Here is a 21,254-nt window from a genome sequence, read left to right on the forward strand (position 1 = left end):
AAAAGCAGGGACATTTATCAACGATGTACAGAAGATACAAGGGTCTGACAAGAAATAAAAAAGAAAACATAATGACTAATCAAGTAAAACAAAACCTAGTACTTCTTCCATGCTGTTGTAGTTGGGGCAGGACAAGTTATAGAATAAGATAGAAAGTAACTGGAAGGGATAAAGGCAAAGAGATCTTCCCAGCTGTAGACATATCTGAGAGGGCTCATGGATTTAACAACAGCTGTAATTTGCTGAGCTGGACCTTGTGGTACATGAGCTAATTTCATTGTCACAAGAACTTTACAAGGAAAAGTCTGTCACCATCCTCATTTCACAGCTCAGGAAACTGATGCCCAGAGAGGCTAAGTAACCTCCCTTATGGCCACACAACTAAGAAAATGGCAGAGATTCGAATTTGTCTGCCTCCTGAGCCAAAGTCTTAACTACTCTTTTGGGCTGTCTCTAGCAAATGTAAAGAAATTGTAGCTGAAAGGGCAAAATTAATGAATAAATGGGCAAAGCTGTAATGGATACAGTAAGGGTGATGAGAGAAGAGAGGAAAAAGGAAGGCATTTGCTGTAAACGGAGAGAAAAGAAGAGAAGATGTTAGTGGAATAAAGAAAGTAAGCTCCTGTCTAAATAAATGGCTAGTAGCAGAGTAGTTCTTTATTCCTCATTTGAGAATTAGCAAAGGCACACAGAGAAGGCAAATAGAGAGCCAAGAAAAGCAAAAAGAACCAAACAGGTTGTAAGAGAAACGCCACCATCTCAACACGTTAGCATTATGATCTAATTGGTGAAAGAGGAAAAACATTTCTAGGCTGGATGGATTTGCTGCTGATCTTTGAAGACTATAATGCAGAGATGCCAATTCAAGGGTGGATAATGTAAAGTGTGTTACTTGAGTATAGGATAATATGGAAGTGGTGGGGATTGTGGCAGACTGAAGGGTACATGTTTAATCTAAAAGAATGTTTAACAGTTTCCGTTGATGAGGAAATGCTGGCCTAGAGTTGCTCGAACTTCTGAATTTCTTTTAGAAGCTAGAAATGTGTTTCCAAACTGTTAAATGTTGGCCACTAAATTGCATTAAAAATATCTGTTTGGACTGATCAAAACATTTGTGGGTGAACTTTGCTCCCTATGTTTTAAAGGATGCCTTTGCGTGTCCTGGTCTCCCTGTCTGGAATTTTGTGCCCTCCCCAGACCCCTCTGCCCACCTGAAAAACTGTTCCTCATCCTTCAAACCTGGGTGAGATGTTAACTGGTTAAAGAAATCTCTGAAAGCTCCTTCCATGGATGTATTAGTCTCTCTCTTCTGTGCTACCTGCTACATTGCCCAGCTGTTTGTTACTGCGTTTATCCAGGTGGCATGCTTTTGTTTGCCTGTCTCCTTCCTCTTCTGGCCTTTGTAACCCAGACACCAGCAGTGAAATGACTTTCTTTTTGTTTATTTATTTATTTTTTTTGAGACAGAGTCTTGCTATGTTGCCAGGCTGGAGTGCAGTGGCACCATCTCGGCTCACTGCAACCTCCACCTGCCATGTTCAAGTGATTCTCTCCCCTCAGCCTCCCGAGTAGCTGCGATTACAGGCAAGCGCCACCATGCCCAGCTAATTTTTGTATTTTTAGTAGAGATGGGGTTTCACCATGTTGGGTAGGATGGTCTCGATCTCCTGACCTCGTGATCCACCCGCCTCAGCCTCCCAAAGTGCTGGGATTACAGGCGTGAGCCACTGTGCCCAACTGGTGAAGTGACTTTCAATGACCAGGGGAGAAAGGGAAAATGGCCAGCACAAGGCAGGTGGCAGTGACTCTTCCAGTCAGGAAGAGGGCATTAAAGACTCCAGTTGATTAACGTGACTGAACATTGATGACAGGATGTTTGCAGCAATTTTGCTGCTTTAAATCCCACCTGTGCATGTTAAAAGCCCGGTGGGAAACTTAGCAGGTGCTAAATTAAAGAGTGACAACAACAAAAGGCACAGGGTGAAGAAGGTGGCAAGAGAGGGCAAAGAGAATGCAGAGATTAAAAAAGAAAAAATAGCAAATTCCTGTATCAAAAAATACCTTAGGAAGTCTGAACTTAGAAGATCACGTTTAGACTGTATTAGATGGAACTGGGAAAGAGAACGCACAAAGAGCTCTCATCTTAGAGCTAAAAAGTGTAGCATCCAGCATAGCACCTGGCACATATCAGGTGCGCTTAATCAATTTAATAATTCTAGCAGCAATAGGGACAGTTACAAATTTGTAAAGGACTGGGAAAAGTAGGCTGAGGATTAAAAACTACAGTAATAAGAAGAGGGAGGATAAAAGAAGTCAAAGAATAATGAATATTTCTGATAAATTAGTGCAAAATATGTAAATGTGGTTGACTTTGGAGTACAAAGAATTGAAAATATGTATGATATAAAAAATGTCCTTTAAAAATAAAACACCCTTTGAGACCAAAAAGAGATGTTAGATGGAAAATGCTTTGGAAATTGAAAAGTATTGAACAGAAAGAATCAGATATGAAAAATCTGAACTTGTAAAGCCTTTAAGTTGTGGGGGAGCTTTGCACATGAAAATAAGGGACTCCAGCATATAAAAAAGAGGCCCCAAACCTAAAGGTTTCTTTTCAGATTATATAGGAGGGAGGCAGAAGAGCGGGTGGTTAAAGCACAGTTTTCTATCCTCACTCTGCCACTTGCTAGCTGGGCGATCTTAACCTCTCTGAGCCTCAGTTTCCTGCAGGAAAGTGGAGATAATAATACACACACCTCAGGGGTTTGCTGTGAGGATTAATTAAGACAAAGGCTGTAAGGCGCCTGGCACCAAGCCTAGCACATTATAAACACTCCATACATGCTAGCTGTGATTAGAAACTACTTGACAGAAAAGTCAGAGAGTAGAGAAACTTAAAGCATCCCTGTAATTACATGAATTGTGATAAGACAAGTTAAAATCTTGCCAGGTTTTCTTCTAAATTGGATTTTGTAAGCTAAACGTGATTCCCTCTGTATCGGAGAGCAGTTGCTAGGAGAAACTAGCAAAAGGCAATATAAATGGTGAACTCAGCCATTGTTCCGAAAATAAGGATGAAATGAGATGGGAGGCTTTGGAACGACTTCTTTTCAGAGGGTGAAAAAAACACCTTCCCCAACCAGAAGTGAGGCTAGGAAAGCTGACGGCATGAAGGAACACAGAAATTGAGTTCCTGCAAGAAGCTGGTGCCGGCCAGTGGGGACCTCCTGACTGCGAAAAAGTGTAGAAAGGAACCACATACAATTATTTATTTATGGAGCTACCTATTTAGGTATTTTTTTTTTTTTTTTGAGACGGAGTCTGTCTCTGTCGCCCAGGCTGGAGTGCAGTGGCACGATCTCAGCTCACTGCAAGCTCCGCCTCCCGGGTTCTGGCCATTCTCCTGCCTCAGCCTCCCAGCTATTTAGGTATCTTAATGAGAGCATTTGAGGTGGAATGTTTGAGGAGAAGGTAGAAGAACCTACAGGCATAAACCCATTTCACCCGAGGAAAGATACACAGTTGGAGGTTATTCACACAATGGTCAGGTACACGGGTGGTGATGTCCACAGAGCTGGATTGGAAGTTTTTGACTTCGTTATTAGCTACGTGCTTGTCTTCTAAGACTGTTTCCTCATCTGTAAGCTGAGACCAACGCTATCTGCTTAAAAGGGTCATCATGAGGCTGAAGTGAGAGAGATTATAAAGTACTTAGGATCCTAAGAACTCCGTGAATGGCTGGCGCTAGTTAGTACTGACATTACTGTGCATAGAAGTAGGAAGGGTTCAGTATCTCGATCAGGTGTTTGTGAGATGTTCTCATGTAGTGTACTTGTAAAAACATGATTGTATTTAATTCATTTCTAGTTGAGTGTATCATGCTTAGTTTTAGGGCCTACAAACAAGTTTTAATAAGATAAATGCATAGTTTTGTAAGTGAAGAATTTGTGGTTAATATTCTTGACTGGCTTGTAGAGGGTGACTTCTAACTCTGCCTGGGGTATGCATTTTACTAGGATAGTCACTTAGAAAGTAAGATTGAAAATTTTCAAACCTCTGACCTGGGTCAATAGATTTATGACTTGATGAGGAATCCGATTTAAGTTCTGGAGGTGTGATTTATCGGCCTCCTCTTGCATAAAGCACTTCCATCCTCTCGTATGTTTTTCAGTGGCTGCTTTGCTTACATCTCGGGATAATGGGGGAGGCAAAGACTTGGTGTCTGGCAAATACTTTCTAAAGCATTTTCCTAACTCTTCATGTTAAGCTCTCAAGAAGGAAGAAAGGTCCCTGAAAACAGTTCCAGCTCTGAGCAAGTTGCTATTATCTGCCAAACAGCCACTTAGATCCCCAACTAGTCACTTTTTGGTATATGTTATCCTTCCAGATGCTGTTTGTGACACAATCCAGGCTCTCTAAGTGGCTATTCATTATATGGTGAGAAATACTGGACAAATATAACCCTGCCAGATGCTAACCCAAGTCTCTCCCAAGAAAATCACAAAATGCCTCTTATGGGGTTATTTAAATGAGTTACATCCATAATAAGCAGTGAGATTTACAGATATATATCTAACGACTCCCTTTATTCATACTAAATATGGCAAGTAGATGTTCTAGAGGTTGCTAAATCAAATGATAAGTGCTTCAGCTGTTTAAATTCACCAAATTGCTTTCTGAATGAAAAACAGACAATGCTGGCTGACAAGAAGGCTAACCAAATGGCTCCTTCCAGCCTGACTAGAACAGAGGGGGAGAATAGAAAGCTTAGAGAAGATTCTAAACACATTGCATTTTAAAGCAAAACCCAATGTTGCACACCCATTCCAAAGCACACAACACACTCTTCTCTCAGCATACATTTAAAATGAAATTCAAATCTGACTGTACCGCTTTTGCAAGCTTCACACCATGCTCATAAGTGAGAGGTTTCTCTTTCATATACAGCAAACGGGCCAAGGTTTTTGGGTCATCACGGAGATCAATCTGGCAAGAAAACACACATGATAAACTTATTTATTTTCTCAGGCCTTGCCAGATATTTTAAACTGTAACATCATAGAGTCTTTTTCCCTGTTAACATCTTTGAAGTTGCTAAATTTTCTTTAAGGAAGCAGATTCACATGCCCATGTTATGTCTAAAAAAGTAAAGCAATTTCTTTGTAAATGTACACAACAGACTTTCCTTATGTTTTCCCCTTCAAACAGTTACCCTGCGAGCTGAAGACTTACTCGGATGATTCTGTTGCTATCTTAGATGTTTTTTCAAAATTTTCTATTTATTTCTAGATTCTGCTTACAGGGCATGCAAGATAACCAGTCTCATGACCTTACAGTGAGGCCTTATTTGATCCCAAAGTATATTACTCATTATTTACTAGTTTGTTTCCTGGCTTTGAACACATCTTTTTTTTTTTTGCTTTTCCAAATAAAATCTTCATCCTCAAAGGAGGTATGAAGATTTGCTACTTGTGAGGATGTTGTAACAAATGTTCTGCAAGCTCTGGAAGGCAAGTCCCTAAGAGAAATTTTCAAAGGATTTGCTCAAGATAAGCATTAATCTTTTCAAAGGTAGAACTTTGAAGACAGCATTTATATATCTGGATTAGATTTGATAATTTAATTAAATATTTTGGTTGCTTTAAAGCCTCACTGTGTATGTGAACCCATGTGTTCATGAATGGGTGTGAATATGGGAACACAAGGGCTTGTGTCTTAAAGACCAGTATATTAGGGTCCCTTTTATAAGCACATTACTCAGCTCTACTAACTGTGTGTGTGTATGTGTGTGTGTGAGAGAGAGAGAGAGAATTGCTCAATTTTGTGCCTATCTCTAATAAAATCAGCTTGAATCACAGAAAGGTGATTGAATATTCTGTCACATATTTGGCAGCAGGGATTCAGGTTCCATCAATATGGACAAACATTATTATCTAGAATTCAAGGCAAAAGACTTCATTTAAACAAACAGTTATCTTTCGGAGCAGAAGTGTTAACTATGATTACTCTGACTTACGATGATGTGTATTCCTCTACTTTCTCTAAGTAAATACATATACTGTGTACCTGTCCATATCTTCTTTAGGAAATTTTTCTTTTCTTTATGTTAAAAAAATTCTCTTGTTCAAAATGAACATAAATGAATAATAGAAAGAAATAGCATATGAAATAGACAACAGTGAAGCCCTTCAGTATTAGTACATTCCTATGTCTTTGGGATAGTAATTTGGATTTTAAAATGCCAAAGAACAAAATCCATTTAAAACTATAAACGGTAACAATCTTTAATACATTTAATGTGATTGGCATACTACTGGAAACTCAAACCAGAAATGTATTAGCTTTCAGAACACTGTAAAGGCTTTCACAATCTTAGGTTTGTTTATCTGGTATATGTGTTTTAACTTCTTCTCTAAGATCTGGAAGACCAAGAGGTTTAAAAGGAATGGACAGTGGTGAATTTTTATCTTCCTTCTCCAGAAGTATAATTAAAGAATTCCTGTCATAGAATGCCTATTCTGATTGCTGTGGTCACCTTGACACTTCCACCTATTTTGTGGTTTTAAAACAACTGTGGATTTCAGATATAAAAAATACTAGATAATGTGTTCAATTGACACCCTCACCTCATTGCTCTGATTCAAGCCTGGCAAAGGGTGTCTGTTTTTAACATTACTTTGGGTTATTAAAAAAAAAAATCAGAGAGATTAATTTTTGAAGGCCATATCAAAACTTTCCGCTCCATATTAAAGAGCTCTATTATCTTTTCCACTATGGGCTAAATCATCATGCACACCTTAAGAGCTTCTGTTCATAGGATTGACATGTCTGAGACACTCTTCCATAGCGTTTGGCAGAATAGGATGTTCACGAGGTACCGAAAGGGCCTTCCCATTTTTGCAGCTCCCCCCACCCTGCCATCGCCCGCATTTTAACCTGGGTCCCTATGAGGACATAAGGCACGTGAGGCATGCAGTCCTTGAGCTCGGGGACCCATTCCTCCTGGACGTTGTGGTAAGAGGCAGGGTTTACGACAGAGAAGCAGATCAAAAACACATCCGTGTTGGGGTAGGAGAGTGGCCTCAGCTGGTTGTAGTCCTCCTGTGGGAAGAGCAGACAAGGGTTTGTACAGCCCGTGTAAGGTGTGTCCCATGTGGTTCCAAGGTCAGATTGCAGGTAAGAGTCCACTACAGCGCACTGGGATCCCGTTTCTTCCTCAACCCTAGAATTGGTAGTTCTTTCTCTACTAGAACTAAAGGAGCCATCAATCAGAAAAATACCTTTTTGTTACGTACAGAGATTATGCATTGCCCCTCTTAAGATGAACTTAAAAAATATTTTTAGCATTTTTATTGAGATATATACCATAAGTTCACCCATTTATTTATTGTTTTTAAATTGTATACATTTAAGGTGTACAACATGGTGTTTGATATACATATATATGCTATAGTGAAACAAATTAACATATTCATCTCCTTACAGCTTACCTTTAAAAAGATATTTTATGGCAAGAGGACCAGAAACCTACTCTTCTAGCATATTTCCAGTATGCAATATAGTATCATTAGCTATCGTTATCATGCTGTACATTATAGCTGTAGACTTACTCACCCTAGCTAACTGCAGCTTTGTACCCTCGATCAAAACCTCCCCGTTTCCTGTCCTTACTTGCCTCTGGTAACAATAGTTCTACTCTCTGTTTCTATGTATTCAAAAGTTCACCTGACCAGGCAAGGTGGCTCATGCTTGTAATCCCAGCACTTTGGAGGCCAAGGCAGGAGGATCACTTGATTCCTTGAGCTTGAGACCAGCCTGGGTAATATAGTGAGACCCTATCTCTACAAAAAAATACTAAAATTAGCTGGGCATGGTGGCACATGCTTGTAGTCCCAGCTACTCAGGAGGCTGAAATGGGAGGATGGCTTGAGCCTGGGAGTTTGAAGCTGCAGTGAGCTGTGATCATGCCACTGTACTCCAGCCTGGGCAACGCAGCAAGATCCTGTCTCAAAAAACAAACAAAATAAAAACAAAAAACCAAAGTTCACCCATTTAAAGTGTAACATTCAGTAAAGATTATTGTAATTCTTCCATCATGTTGGAATTGTGTTGTAATGAATATACTATATTTAAATTAGTGAGCTATTTGCCAGGGCAACAGGAATCCTCTCCTCACACAATTAAAAAAAATTGTATCCAAATTTAATTTAGAATAAATGAACTAACATGCAAAACAAGAGTTATTGCCAAATTTGACACCACAATATTTGAAGAAATATGTTGAGTGAGGGTTTAGAGCTAAGGATTTTGGATTTGTTTCAAAGATTACCTAAAGGCCAAATAAAAAAAATGCTAGCTTAATTATTTTCTTTCTAAAGATTTTTCAGATCAGAATACGCTCTGTGGAAGAGTTTCTGGTTACATAAGATATTTATGTATTTGCTATTTTAGTGGGAGTTGATAAATACAAAGTAAAACTTTGCATCATTTCAACTTTGGGAAAATGTTAGCAAGAACCTTTTACTGTATGTGACATGTTTGAGGAAGTTCCAAGGCAAAACCTGATATTTCAATAGCAAGTTTTTTATATTTTTATAGAATTTAGTAACACATAAGCCAACAGTAACTTTGTGTGTGAATGTGCATACACATACCATATTTATATATACATCACATATCACAACATGACATTTGTCCATACATACCATAATTTGTATGTGTATACACACTATATATGATGTGTATACACTATATATGTGTGTATACTATATATGCAACTAAACTTATATGTTCATACCTATCATATATATGTATTCATAGAGAGGAGTTAATAAATAATTAACTCATTTATTAGGGCCATGACTACTCTTCATGAAACATTTCAGAAACTCATGAAACATGTATATGCTCATTGCAAAAATGCAAACATTATAGAAGTACATAGAGTAGAAGTGAAAGCTTGTTTTCATCCCAGGTATGATCTCTAATAGTTTTTCCTCTCCCCAGAGAGGGCTACTGCTTAAACATTGTCCTTCCAAACATTTTATTTTACTTTATTTTATTTTTTGAGACAGGATCTCAATCTATTGCCCAGGCTGGAGTGCAGTGGCGTGATCATGGCTCACTGCAGCTTCAGACTCCCGGGCTCAAGCAATCCTCCCACTTCAGCCTCCCAAGCAGCTTGGACTACAGGCACATGCCACCACACCCAGCCAATTTTTAATTTTTTTGTAGAGATGGGGTCTCACTATGTTGCCCAGGCTGGTCTTGAACTCCTGGGCTCAAGCAATCCTCCCACCTTGGCCCCCCCAAAGTGCTAGGATGATAGGCGTGAGTCACCACACCTGGCCCATTTTATGTTTATGTGTGTATACAACATACACATGTTTAGTTTAAAAACAAATTGATTAAATAGTTCATATTGTTGTGCCACTTGTGTTTTTAAAAATGTAATATATCTTGGATATATTTTTAATATCAACCTTTCCATTGACTCTAATAATATATTTATTAATTAGATAACGGGTTGATGGGTGCAGCAAACCACCATGGCACGTGTATACCTATGTAACAAACCTGCACGTTCTGTACATGTATCCCAGAACTTAAAGTATAATAAAAAAAATTAAAAAAGACCAGAAAAGAAAGTACACACATGTGCACACGTACATACACATGAGATTGAAAGGAAGTACCTTAGAATATTAAGTATGGTCCACTCTGGTTGGTGGGCATGCATTGATCTATTGTTTAGCTACTCAGAGTGTGCAGAACACGGGATTCAGTATATGTGGCCACGACTGCTACTACTATTAAAACTTAAGCAAAGGTTTTAGGTACCTAATGCAAAATGCAAAGCAAGATGGCAAGGATGCTGAAAAGTAAAATCCTAAAAAATAAACCCAAAACCAACAAAACCCCACTATTGTGGCTAATTTACCACATTTCTAGTCAAGCAAATAATTGGGAGTTTGGTGCACAGCTGAATAAACACTGGTCATACTGGGAAGTCAGGCCAGGTTGCGTCTCAGCCAAGTTGTGCCTATGTCGTGTGTGTGTGTGTGTGTGTGTGTGTGTGTGTGTGTAGCTGGGGACGCAGTGGAGAAAGGGATAGCTAATTTCTTGGCACTACCCTTCCTCTTTACACAACTAGCTCTGAAAAACAAATCTCCTCTCCCGTCGTCTCCCCACTTCTCTCTTTTCTCTCTGGAATGTTCCCTTAAAGAGCAGCTGTATGGCCCATGAGCCAAGAAGTCTCCTTCCCAGGCTATAATCTACAGCTGTTCACCACACCACCTGCCCTCTGCCACTGCATGCTCCCATCTGGATTGTCATAAATGGAGTAGGGACCGTGTTGATTTTTTTTCTCATCCCTACATGTACTCTTTTCACAGCAAATATTCAATAAATCTTATTGACGGACTGGACGAAATGACCTCTACAGTGACCTGCAGATGAACACATGGCATTTCTGCGGGCCATTTACTGCAGTGACTTTCATTACAATCACCTGGGGAGCCTTTAAACCATCCTGATGCTCTGCTAATCAACTCCCTGCCCCACCCCCTTTTCTACTCAGGAACCAGCTAAATTAGAATCTCTGGAGAGTGGGCCTGCGTATCTGGGAGTTCTGACTTAATTGGTTTGGGGTGGGCCTGGAGTAGAGAACATGGCTGTACTTCACTATCATCTCCACCATTAACGGAGGATGCGCCCGAGGGCTTATTACTAAAGGTCAGACATTGTTTCAAACTCTTACGTACGTTCTCATTGCATCCTCCTGATGGAACTGGAAGGATGGTACCATCAACATTCACATTTCATAGAAGAGGAAGTTAAGGTTTAGAGAAGTTCCATGATGGGCCAATGTTACAGAGTTCATAAATACCAGGATGGGGTATTTAGCCCCAATCCAGCTCTGGCTCTCAATTGTAACCACACTGTTTTCTGCCGCTCAGAATTTTAAGTGACAGATTAAGCATTTTCTTAACTCACTTGTCTAGGAATGTTGACTCATATGTTACCCAGCAATCAAAGCGTTTGACCACAGGTTGTATCATCTATTTGATGGCCTGCATCTGCTTCAGATTACCACTGGATGGCAGCAACACTGTATATTTAAAACCTCAAAGCCAAAAACCAAAGCAAAACGCCATGAGGAGAAATGTCACAACTAGATTAGGTAGGAACAAATAACTGTTGTGCATAGTCGGAAAGGAGTATGTTTGTCTGCTTTTTTAACCCAGTGGCTATCAGGATTTCTATTCACATTATGGAAAAGCTGGAAGACCACGGGTTGCTGGGTTGACTGTAGGTGGGGCAGGTGAGAGAAGTCTGTTTCTGATCATTTACCCTCTGGCCCTCCAGCTGAGTCGTTTCTGATAGTGTCAGTCACTGGGCTCACTGTGCTCTGTACTCTGGATCTCTTCTGTGGAAACCTTAGTCCTGCTGTATCATGCCATTTAAAAAATTTCGTGCCTACTGAATGCATAGCACTGTTAAGGATGCTGTATGAACTATGTACGGGGGGAGTAAGAATTGGCAATTCAATTGGGGAAAGAAAATGAAAATACATGAAATAAGTCGACTTATGTGGAAATAAGACAAGTTAAGGTTCTCTTACTCTGCTGGCTAATCTTAAAATGGAATGATGTAGAATATTTATCTGAGTGAATTGGGAAAATACCATTCCAAAAGGCCTTAAAGATTAGCTAATGCAGTGGTTTCCAAACTATGCTGTTCAGTCCAGCAACATTGGCGTCACCTGGGAGCTTGTTAGAACTACACATTCCCAGGTGCCACGCAGCCTGCCGCGGCTGGGGCGCTGGGGGAGAGGCTGCACCGTCAGTGCTAGAACAAACCCTCCAGGTGATTCTGATGCAGCTCAAGTTTCAGAACCACAGGTTCCTGTTCTTCCCTCTCCCCTGAGCCAGTATTATGGTTTAAGAAACAAGGTCTAGACAGATGGAGTAATTTAACCAGGACAACCGGGCAAAAATAGTTTTAAAGAAGGCTCAGCCGGGCCTGTAATCCCAGCACTTTGGGAGGCTGAGACGGGCGGATCACGAGGACAGGAGATCGACACCATTCTGGCTAACAAGGTGAAACCCCGTGTCTACTAAAAGTACAAAAAACTAGCCGGGAGTGGCGGCGGGCACCTGTAGTCCCAGCTACTCGGAAGGCTGAGGCAGGAGAATGGCGTGAACCCGGGAGGTGGAACTTGCAGTGAGCCGAGATCGCGCCCCTGCACTCCAGCCTGGGCCACAGAGCGAGACTCTGTCTCAAAAAAAAAAAAAAAAAAAAAAAAAAAAAAAAAAAAAAAAAGGCTCACACCTGGGCTATTGGGGGCTAACCCTGGGCTGCAGCTATAAAATATGGCAGGGGGGTCAGGATTAATAAAAGAAAGCGTTCCCTGGGGGCTGGGGGAGTTGAATTTGTGCCAGCTGGTAACTTAATGTTTTTTCACAAGGGAGCATGCTTTGGCCCTGGGTTCGATGGTAACATGTGGAGATGATGTTAGGGGCTATGAGAAGTGGATAAGTGGTTTGGTTGGTATTTGAGGCCCTTTCTAATGTTGAAATTCAGAATGGAAGACAGGTGCTTGTTTGCTTCGTGAGGAGACACGGTTTTAATCTAAAAGAGAGGCTCAAATGGAGCTTTGGGGGTAAAGTAGACAAACAGGCTAGGATTGGGGAGTGCAGGGAAGTATTTGGGGCAAAGTAGGCCTTTGAGTGCTTTTAGCCCAACTTCACCCTGATGGCAAGAACATGTTCAGTTTGAAGGCAGATCCGGTGCTCTGGGGTGACTATGGGTGATTATTAAACATGAACAGTTCAGAGAAAGTGTTAGCATCAGATGTGCCAAACACCTGGGTCCTAAATATTATAGGCTGCATCATGATGCAGGTAAGTGAAATCATTTTGTAGACAGCACTTCTTAGAATCCACATACATTTGCATCACCTGTGGACCTTGTTAAAATGTAATTTTGTGTTTTTTTTTCTTTTTTGTTTTTGAGATTGGGTCTCGCTTTCTGCCCACACTGTAGTGCACTGATCATAAGTTCACTGGAGTCTTGAACTCCTGGGCTCAAGTGATCCTCTCTCCTCAGCCTCCCAAGTAGCTGGGACTACAGGTATGCACACCACGCCTGGGTAATTAAAAAATTTGTAGAGATAGGGTCTCGCTATGTTGCCCAGGCTAAAGTGCAAATTCTTATTCAGTAGCAGGACTGGAATGGAGCCCAAGAATGTGCATTTCTAACAAGTTTCCAGGTGATGCTAGTGCTACTGGGTCCAGGGGCCACACTTTGAGCAGCAAAGAGAGTTGCACTGAGCTCCTCCCACCCCCCATACCCACATTAAATTGGAAATAGAATTCTGCTTCCAAGTCTTGGGTTTAGTGACGTTTATCCCAGATTTTTTGGTACAAGTCTCATTTTCATATTCGCCCATAAATCAGGCTGAATTTGAAAGACATGGGCATCGTGTATAGGGTGGGTACATAGCATGGTGCTTAAGAGTATCGGTGGTGGGTAGAAATTCTCCGGCTTTGTGACTATGGTGTGATCTTGGGTAAGTTCTCCATGCCTCACTTTCCTTATCTGCAGAATGAGGCTAATAGTGCTGGCCTTATGAGTTGTTATGAGAATAAAATACGTTAATATTTGTAGGCCACTTAGAACATTGTCTTGAACATAGTACGTACTTTAACGATCCAGTAAAAGAGTCCATCCTCCATCCCATATCAACAACAGCTGCTGGTCCTGGAAGCATTTCCCTACCCTTATTGGATGCCAGGGCTGATTCAGAAATTAACTTTTTCTGAACTGAGTAGTAGTAAGACCCAAATGTTTGAAAACTCCAGCTGCAACTCTCAACGTTCCTGCAGCTCTCTTTTTCATAATCTGGGGAGAAGTAAGATTGTGTCCTAAGGTTACTTTTACTAAGCACCTGTTATGTGGGCAAACTTCTCCCTAATCTCCCAAATTGCCTACTCCTGAAAGTCCCACATGAAGATACACGTGAGCAAGAAAGTTGGAGTTGCTCATTGAGGGAAAACATTTGTTCTGAGGTTTTAGGCAAACTTTCCATAGAGGGTTGCTGCCAGATCCGGTGCTCCAGATGGCCCCCTTGGATCAGCCAATAGCAAAGGGGAAGGCTCCCCTCCTTCCAAGTGGAGCCCGGTTTGCCATTCGTAAACCCTAGCTGCGCTTGCTTCCTTGCCTGGTTGTGTGCTTCCTCAGCCCTTGGGGGAAAGCGGGACTTCAGAAATCAGGATCTGGGGAAGATGTGTGACACATAGACCTGGGTGAGTGAGGGGCTCGGTTGATGGCCTTCCTTGCTTCTCTACTTCTGTGGTCACTGGTGACGGCTGAGCTACTTTGGGCTGTGGTTTCTCAGTGACAGACACCATTCTGTGCTTGCCCACATGCAGATGGTTCCTGGTTCTGTGGGGAACCTGGTGGTTCACCCTTCCACAGAACCAGGCGCCTGGCCAGGCTGCACGTGGCTGCTGACACCAGGAGACGGCCATGCCTCCCCGGCAGCGCTGCTCACTGCCATTTTCACAGGTGTTGTCTCTGAGATATGCCCATCCTGGAGTCTTGCCCGAGAGGCCACAATCCGAGTAGGACTTTCCCATATCATCCTTCTAGGTGAGGCCACATTAAGAGAAGGAGGCGAGCCCTTGTCTTAGTACTATGGCTGGTTCTACTGTAATGACCTGCAGTGAGGTGGGAGGCCGTCTGGCTGCAAGCCGTAGCCCTTTCTCAGTCTGAAGTTCCTCAGCTGGTGAATGCCCAGGGCTGGCTGCGGCATCCGCAACCCAACCAACAGCCTGCTGTCCAGTTGGTCTCTCCTGATGCATTGTAAACAAACTGGCCTGCAAGGACATCATGGGAAAGTCGGCTCGGGGACTCTTTCATAGCTGAGCCAAAGATCTGAGCTCCAGATATCCCTTTAGCATTCAGTAACACACTACTAGGGACATGTCTCGTACAGGATGAGTTGACACAACCTAAATAGATTTGGCTTATGGGGCTGGTTGGCCTTATTTCCTCCCTAGTGTGATCTGAGGAGTTACATGCACTCACCCTGAGAAAAATTCCTCAATTCATCGCCTCATCTAATGTTTGGAATTCTACCTAACAGAGAATTAAACAGTTGTGACGAATCTATCTTCAAAGGGCTCCACTCCAAGTCCAAATGTTAGTTTGTTTCAGGGTTTGGGGAGGGAGCTAATGTTTAATAGCAGCCACCATGTGTTGACAGTGTATGCAAATGACTTCATCATAAACTCTCTTTTTTTTTTTTTTTTTTTTTTGAGATGGGGTTTTGCTTTTGTTGCCGAGGCTGGAGTGCAATGCTGCGGTCTCGGCTCACTGCAACCTCTGCCTCCTGGGTTCAAGGGATTCTTCTGCCTCAGCCTCCCAAGTAGCTGGGATTACAGGCGCCCACCACCATGCCTGGCTAATTTTGTATTTTTTGTAGAGACGGTGTTTCACCATGTTGGCCAGGCTGGTCTTGAACTCCTGACATTGTGATCTATCTGCCTCGGCCTCCCGAAGTGCTGGGATTACAGGCGTGAGCCACTGCACCCAGCCCATTATAAACTATCTTTAGCACATGCTTGCCTGAATTGTGGAGGGGTAGGAGTGTCTCAGGCCATGGCTCATGGGGCTGTAGCCAGGTCTGAGGCAGAGAAGGTGCCTCAAAGTTAAGGGAAAGCAGGTCAAATGATTTTGTTTAGCACTGACATTGAGGGTTAAGACAATGAGTTCCTATCACTTTACCTCTCAGAACACATTTGCTTCAGTTAGTTCAAGACAAAAATGTGGAGGATTGCTCCTTGGTTTATTCATGCACAAAAATCTAATTATTCAAGCGAGATGGACTCTATAGCTGGATTCAGAGACATTTCCTTTTTGTGGTTCAGGGATTAATCAGTTGGTTTTGAAATCATCTCTCTTCCATTGTAAGTAATTGGCCAAATGAGTATTTTTGAATTATACACATCCTTTAGTTATCCAGCACATTTACTAGAATAGAACTGAGAAGAGGCAGATTATTCTACCTAGGACTGGGAATGGAATTTTTGGGACACTTTCCAAATTAAATTTGTTACAAAGTCTTAATAGCTGAATTGTAGAACTATGGGAATACATTTCAGTAATGGTTATTTTTCATTGCATCCTCCTAACTTTCAGAACAATGCCTCAACCACCAGAAATGTTTAGAGTAGTGCTTCTCAAAATTTAATGTGCATTCTAATGATTTGGAGATCTTCTTAAAATGGATTTGCAAATTCAGTAGGCTGGGGATAGGCCTTAAGATTCTGCAGTTCTAACATGCTTCCTGGTGATGTTGATGCCACAGGTTGGTGGGCCACGCTTTGAGTGGCTCTCAAAGTATGGTGTAGGGACCAGCAGGAGCATTGCCAGAAAACCTGTTAGAAATGCAAACTCTTGGGCCAGATGCAGTAGTTCACATCTGTAATCCCAGCACTTTGGGAGGCTGAGATGGGCGGATCACCTGAGGTCACGAGTTTGAGACCAGCCAGGGCAACATGGTGAAACCCCCATCTCTAGAAAAAAACACAAAAATATAGTTGGGTATGATGGCAGGTGCCTGTAATCCCAGTTACTTGGGAGGCTGAGGCAGGATAATTGCTTGAACTCGGGAGGCGGAGGTTGCAGTGAGCCAAGATTGCACCACAGCACTCCAGCCTGGGTGACGGCAACGAAACCCTGTCTCAAATAAATAAATAAATAAATAAATAAATAAAGAAATGCAAACTCTTGGGTCCCACCCTAGACCTGGAGAAGCAGAAATTCTTGGAGTGGGGCCCAGTAGCTGAGTTTTGACAAGCCCTACAGGTGATTGTGACACATACTCCTGTTTGAGAATCCCTGTTCTAGAAAATGAATGACAGGTTATCCTGTGGTGTACCACATTCCCATTATTCAGCAATCTTCTGCAGCTGAAAGGTCTCCCATGGGTCAAGCCTCAAGTCCTTCTGGCTAGTTACTCCAGTTCTATCAGGGTTTCTTGAGATTACATGTGAAAAGTCCTCATCATAGAATTTTTGGCCTAGAAGGAACCTTACGATACATTCTGATTCCTTTTCCCCATGCTTTATGGTTCATTTTGAGTCTTGTCTACCTCTGAATATAAAGCATTCAAGTGAGAGTTAGTTGAAAAAATATCTTATAATCTATTTGTTATATTTTATCAGTCTTCATCACTTTTGTGTCAGATGTTGAGACCATTCTGTTTGCTTTGATGTGGTGTTTAAAGATATTTTTACAACGTCTTACAGCTTCAACTCTTATATTAGTGTTATTTAAATTTTTTCTTAAAAGAACAGAACAGTGGGAAAAAATAATTAAACTCCACAAGAGCTTTTAAAGAGTTTTATTGGATTTAAAATTAAACAGAAGCCTGTGGAGGTTGTTCTTGGAGCAGTTAACGCACAGGAGGCAATACTTGTTGGATTGCTGCAGGGGGGGGAGAACTGACTGGGCAGCAGGGGACAGAGAGACTTTTTCCGAAGCCAGAGGGACCAGAGAGAGGTTTCAGAGTCATGAAATAATCATTGCTGTATTGAACTTTTCAAACCGGATTGTATTAGTACAATCTGACTATGGGGGAGTAGGGTATAAACTCCTCTCTCTTTCAGGCTATGAGTTTCTGATGAATGGGGACACCCCAATGATTGTGTGATTGAAATAGAGCAGGCAACTTCAGCCTCCAAAGTGGTGTACCCTTGTGGCTGGAATGCTTTCTGTTGGGGGCATGAGCTATCCTGAGGCCCTTGTATCTTATATCAGAGAAGCAAACTGATTTTTTCATTTGAGCATGTAGGGGGCTTCCTTTCTTAGTCATATGGCTTGCTATTGACATGAGTGATCACTTCTCTCCCAGTTCCTGGCGGTAGCTTACCAAAACAGGCATCTGCCAATGAGGGGACCCTGGATGCTCTTAGAACATTTGAGTCTGGTGTTAGATTTTCCAGGCTCCGCACCCTAGCCTGGCCAATACCAACCTTTGATGTTCCACATACATTTATACAGTGGTCCTTACAAATTTTCACAGAAATCCCCAAGGAGAATTCCATTTATTTATATTATTGTGAAGAGCTTTCAAGTTGAGCAAAATGATGTATATCCAAAACAATTGTGAAAAAAAAGGCCTAGATGAATGCATCACTACAAACAACAATTCCCAGGAAACTCACACTGAGAAATAGCAGGGTAAAATGTTCACTCCAAAGGACTTAAGGTGTAAGAATGTGGACAGACTGAACAACCCGCTGATTTTGACCTAAATAAATGACCCAAGACATATGATAACAAAAGCTCTATCCAAGAAATTGGACTACAGCCATCAGTTCCTTAACCACTTCCCCTCCACCAATCCACGAACTGGATTAGAACATTAGAACCTGAGAAACTTCGTAGCGATGTGTGGGATGCTGGGAAAGACAGATTAAGTGCCATTTTCACCCAAAGAGAGCATGTGCCAACTGATTAAATGTTGAGGGTTTTAGCCCATTGTCTTACGTTATTGGTGGGCCAGTTTCTCCAACTTGAAGAAACAGTCCTGACAAAGTGAGAAGATTTCAAGAATCTGAGGGAATTTGGAGTCAACCCCCAGTTATTCAGGGTTGACTCTCACTTTTGGAAAACATCTAGGATCCTGACTTTTCTTCCTTCCAACACATAATCCATCTTCTCCCTCTCTCTTCCTCTCACCCCAGCCAATCTCTTTTTGGGCCTTTTCGCAGTTCATTAGGCAATTCAAATAAAGGGTGGGCAAAGAAAATAACCTGAAAAAAATGGGTGCAACTAAAATTTATGAAATTGATCTATGAATCTTGGATCTGGAATAGGTTTCCACAGAAAGAAATTGAAACTCTTGGTCACAAATCTGTTATTCTGGTTTTTGATGGTTATCAGTCAATGAATGAATCATTATTTACCTATCAATGCCTTGAATAATGTAACAATTTAGATTTTTGTAGTTATAAGTATTTTTAAAATATCGAGAATGTGCTTTTGGTTGTCATTTAGGCAGACAATAAATTAGCCCCAAATGATCAGAATGGGTAATATTTGTGCTATGAGTCCCATCTGCCTAAGCAAACGGATCTTTTTCTCCCCTATACCACCCCCCTCCAATGAATCGAGATAATAAAAATGTACCTGTCCCGCGGTGTCATACAGTCCGAGCAAGTGTTGCTTCCCTCCCACGGTCACAGTCACTAGGGGAGAAGAGAAGAGGAGAGTCCATAAACACAAGCTTCAATCAGGCACCTTCACATTTTTTCCATGCCAGCGTCTCCTTGGGCAGCAAGGAGAAGCATATTCCTCACCCATGTACATTCTAAACCAAGTTGACAGCATAATTTCCAAATGAAAGGTAACCTTGGGCTGCAGTGATGGCAGATGGTCTTAGCCAAGTCCAGATTTCTCAACAGAGATGAATATTATTGGTGCCACCAGGACACTCTGTGGGCTACCCACCCATCCTTATTCGTCTCTGGAACACCAAGCTTCTGATGAGAAAGAATGCTTGGCCCCTTTTTCATTAGTTATTGCCTTCTTTTCTTTGGTTTGGGACACCTTTCAAGGCGCAGAATTGTGTAAGTAGCTTGTCTATTAGAAATCTCTCTGCTTTGAAATATTTATAAAACCCTAAAAACAGAGAATATTATCATACCTATTAATACATATTTTTATAGTCTATAAAGCAAGCAAATAGTTAAATGAGAAGGGCTTAGCGTTCATTTTGAAAAGTTTTTTAAAATTAGATATTCCTGTGCTTTAGCACAATTGATTCATTATGATTTTGAACTTTAGTTGCAGAAGACATTGTATGGGTTCAGTCTTCCATACGTAAAGGGTATTTAGAGGGTGACAAGTAGTGAGTTTGACTTAGTCAGTAGCTTACTGCTTTGCCAAGGAATTGTGCCCTGAAAATGAGAAGCAAAACAGGGACAGCAACCACTCTGTACATGTCTGGAAATGAAAGTCTCAACTTGAAACTAAACTGAGATTGAACAGATTGAATGCAGGAGTAATAGAATTCTTTTCGTGAATGGAAAGAGCAAATTTAAATTTCCAAAAAAAAAAAAAAAAAACTGAATCGCTTTTTGGAAAAAGGAAATAAAATATGAAGAAAAGTATGAGTTTTTTCTCTTGTTAAAATGTGCAAATTCAATGTGAAGATGATTTTTGAGTCTTTCTATCATTAGCTGTGCAGGAAATGAAAGATAAACTGAAGAGCAATCTTTTATAACCGTATCTCTAACAGCCAAATTCTCTAGCCTGCTGCTTAGAGTTGCTGATTCGGTGTTGATTTTACTTTTATTTCTTTTCAGGTTCATGGGCTACATGTATACAAGGAACTTCTTAATGGCTCATTCTTTGAAAAGCAAAGCACTTGTTTAAAAGCACTATGTCCCCAGACACTGGGAACTATTTTTCTAATCTACTCAGATCGACATGTGTTCAGCTTGATAACATGGCTGCAACCACTCAGATGAGCTGTTAAATGTGTATTTTAAAATGGTGAACCCAGCTCCATCCCACCCCTGGTTACCATGCTGACGGAAGAAGGGCGTTTAAACGTTTTCACTTCCTTTCACAAGTCAGGCTAGCCACAGAAATGGAGGTGAGGCTGTGTGGCCCAGAGCTCTCGTCCTGTTTAATTTTTCCTCTTCATGCCCGATGGCAGAAGAGAGCCCAGTCAGATGTTTCTGAAATCTGCCTAAATGGTTTCTTCAGTGACCAGTTCACTAACTTGTCATGGATTAGGCATGAAGGGAGACATCCAGCTATTACAGCATGGAACCTCGAGTGAGCCCAGTACGTGCAGGTCAGGGGCAGCTGGCTGTTCCAGAGACCCCTTAGACTGTCTCATGACATACAGGCCCGGGGCCATCTGTGGAGTGATTCCTAGAAGTCGAGTCATCCTCACTGCCCCACTGGGCACTGCAAATATTCCTAAGCAATGGCTCTGACTTATGTTACTGGAGCCCTGGAGCGCCTGCTCAGATATTCCTTGCTTTCTCAGTCATTCTCTTCAGTCTGTTTTTCCTCGGGCCTCACCCTTTTCTCCTGTGGCAGCTTTGATCCCTGGGAATTTCTCCAGGCCTGAAGTGAGCACAGGAAGCTGAGGTAGTGGGTGGAGGATCTGGGCAAAGCATTCTCTTTCCTCTGTTCTTTCCTTCTTCAAGAGTCTACTGGGTTCC

At 41.6% G+C, this 21,254-nt stretch overlaps 1 protein-coding gene across 2 annotated transcripts in view; it reads right to left on the minus strand.

Annotated features, from left to right (window-relative positions):
• LOC105473678 (ras homolog family member J) overlaps nt 1-21,254 on the minus strand; it is a 103,773-nt gene that overhangs the window by 5,848 nt on the left and 76,671 nt on the right. For both annotated transcript variants that reach the window (XM_011727593.2, XM_011727594.2), the window contains exons 2-4: nt 19,204-19,262; nt 6,937-7,101; nt 4,891-4,986 (exon numbers count right to left, since the gene is read on the minus strand). In XM_011727593.2, coding sequence (XP_011725895.1) covers nt 4,891-4,986; nt 6,937-7,101; nt 19,204-19,262 — 320 coding nt within the window. The remainder of the gene's footprint in view (nt 1-4,890; nt 4,987-6,936; nt 7,102-19,203; nt 19,263-21,254) is intronic.

This window comes from Macaca nemestrina, chromosome 7 (genome assembly GCF_043159975.1).
Source record: "Macaca nemestrina isolate mMacNem1 chromosome 7, mMacNem.hap1, whole genome shotgun sequence".
Taxonomy (NCBI): domain Eukaryota; kingdom Metazoa; phylum Chordata; class Mammalia; order Primates; family Cercopithecidae; genus Macaca; species Macaca nemestrina.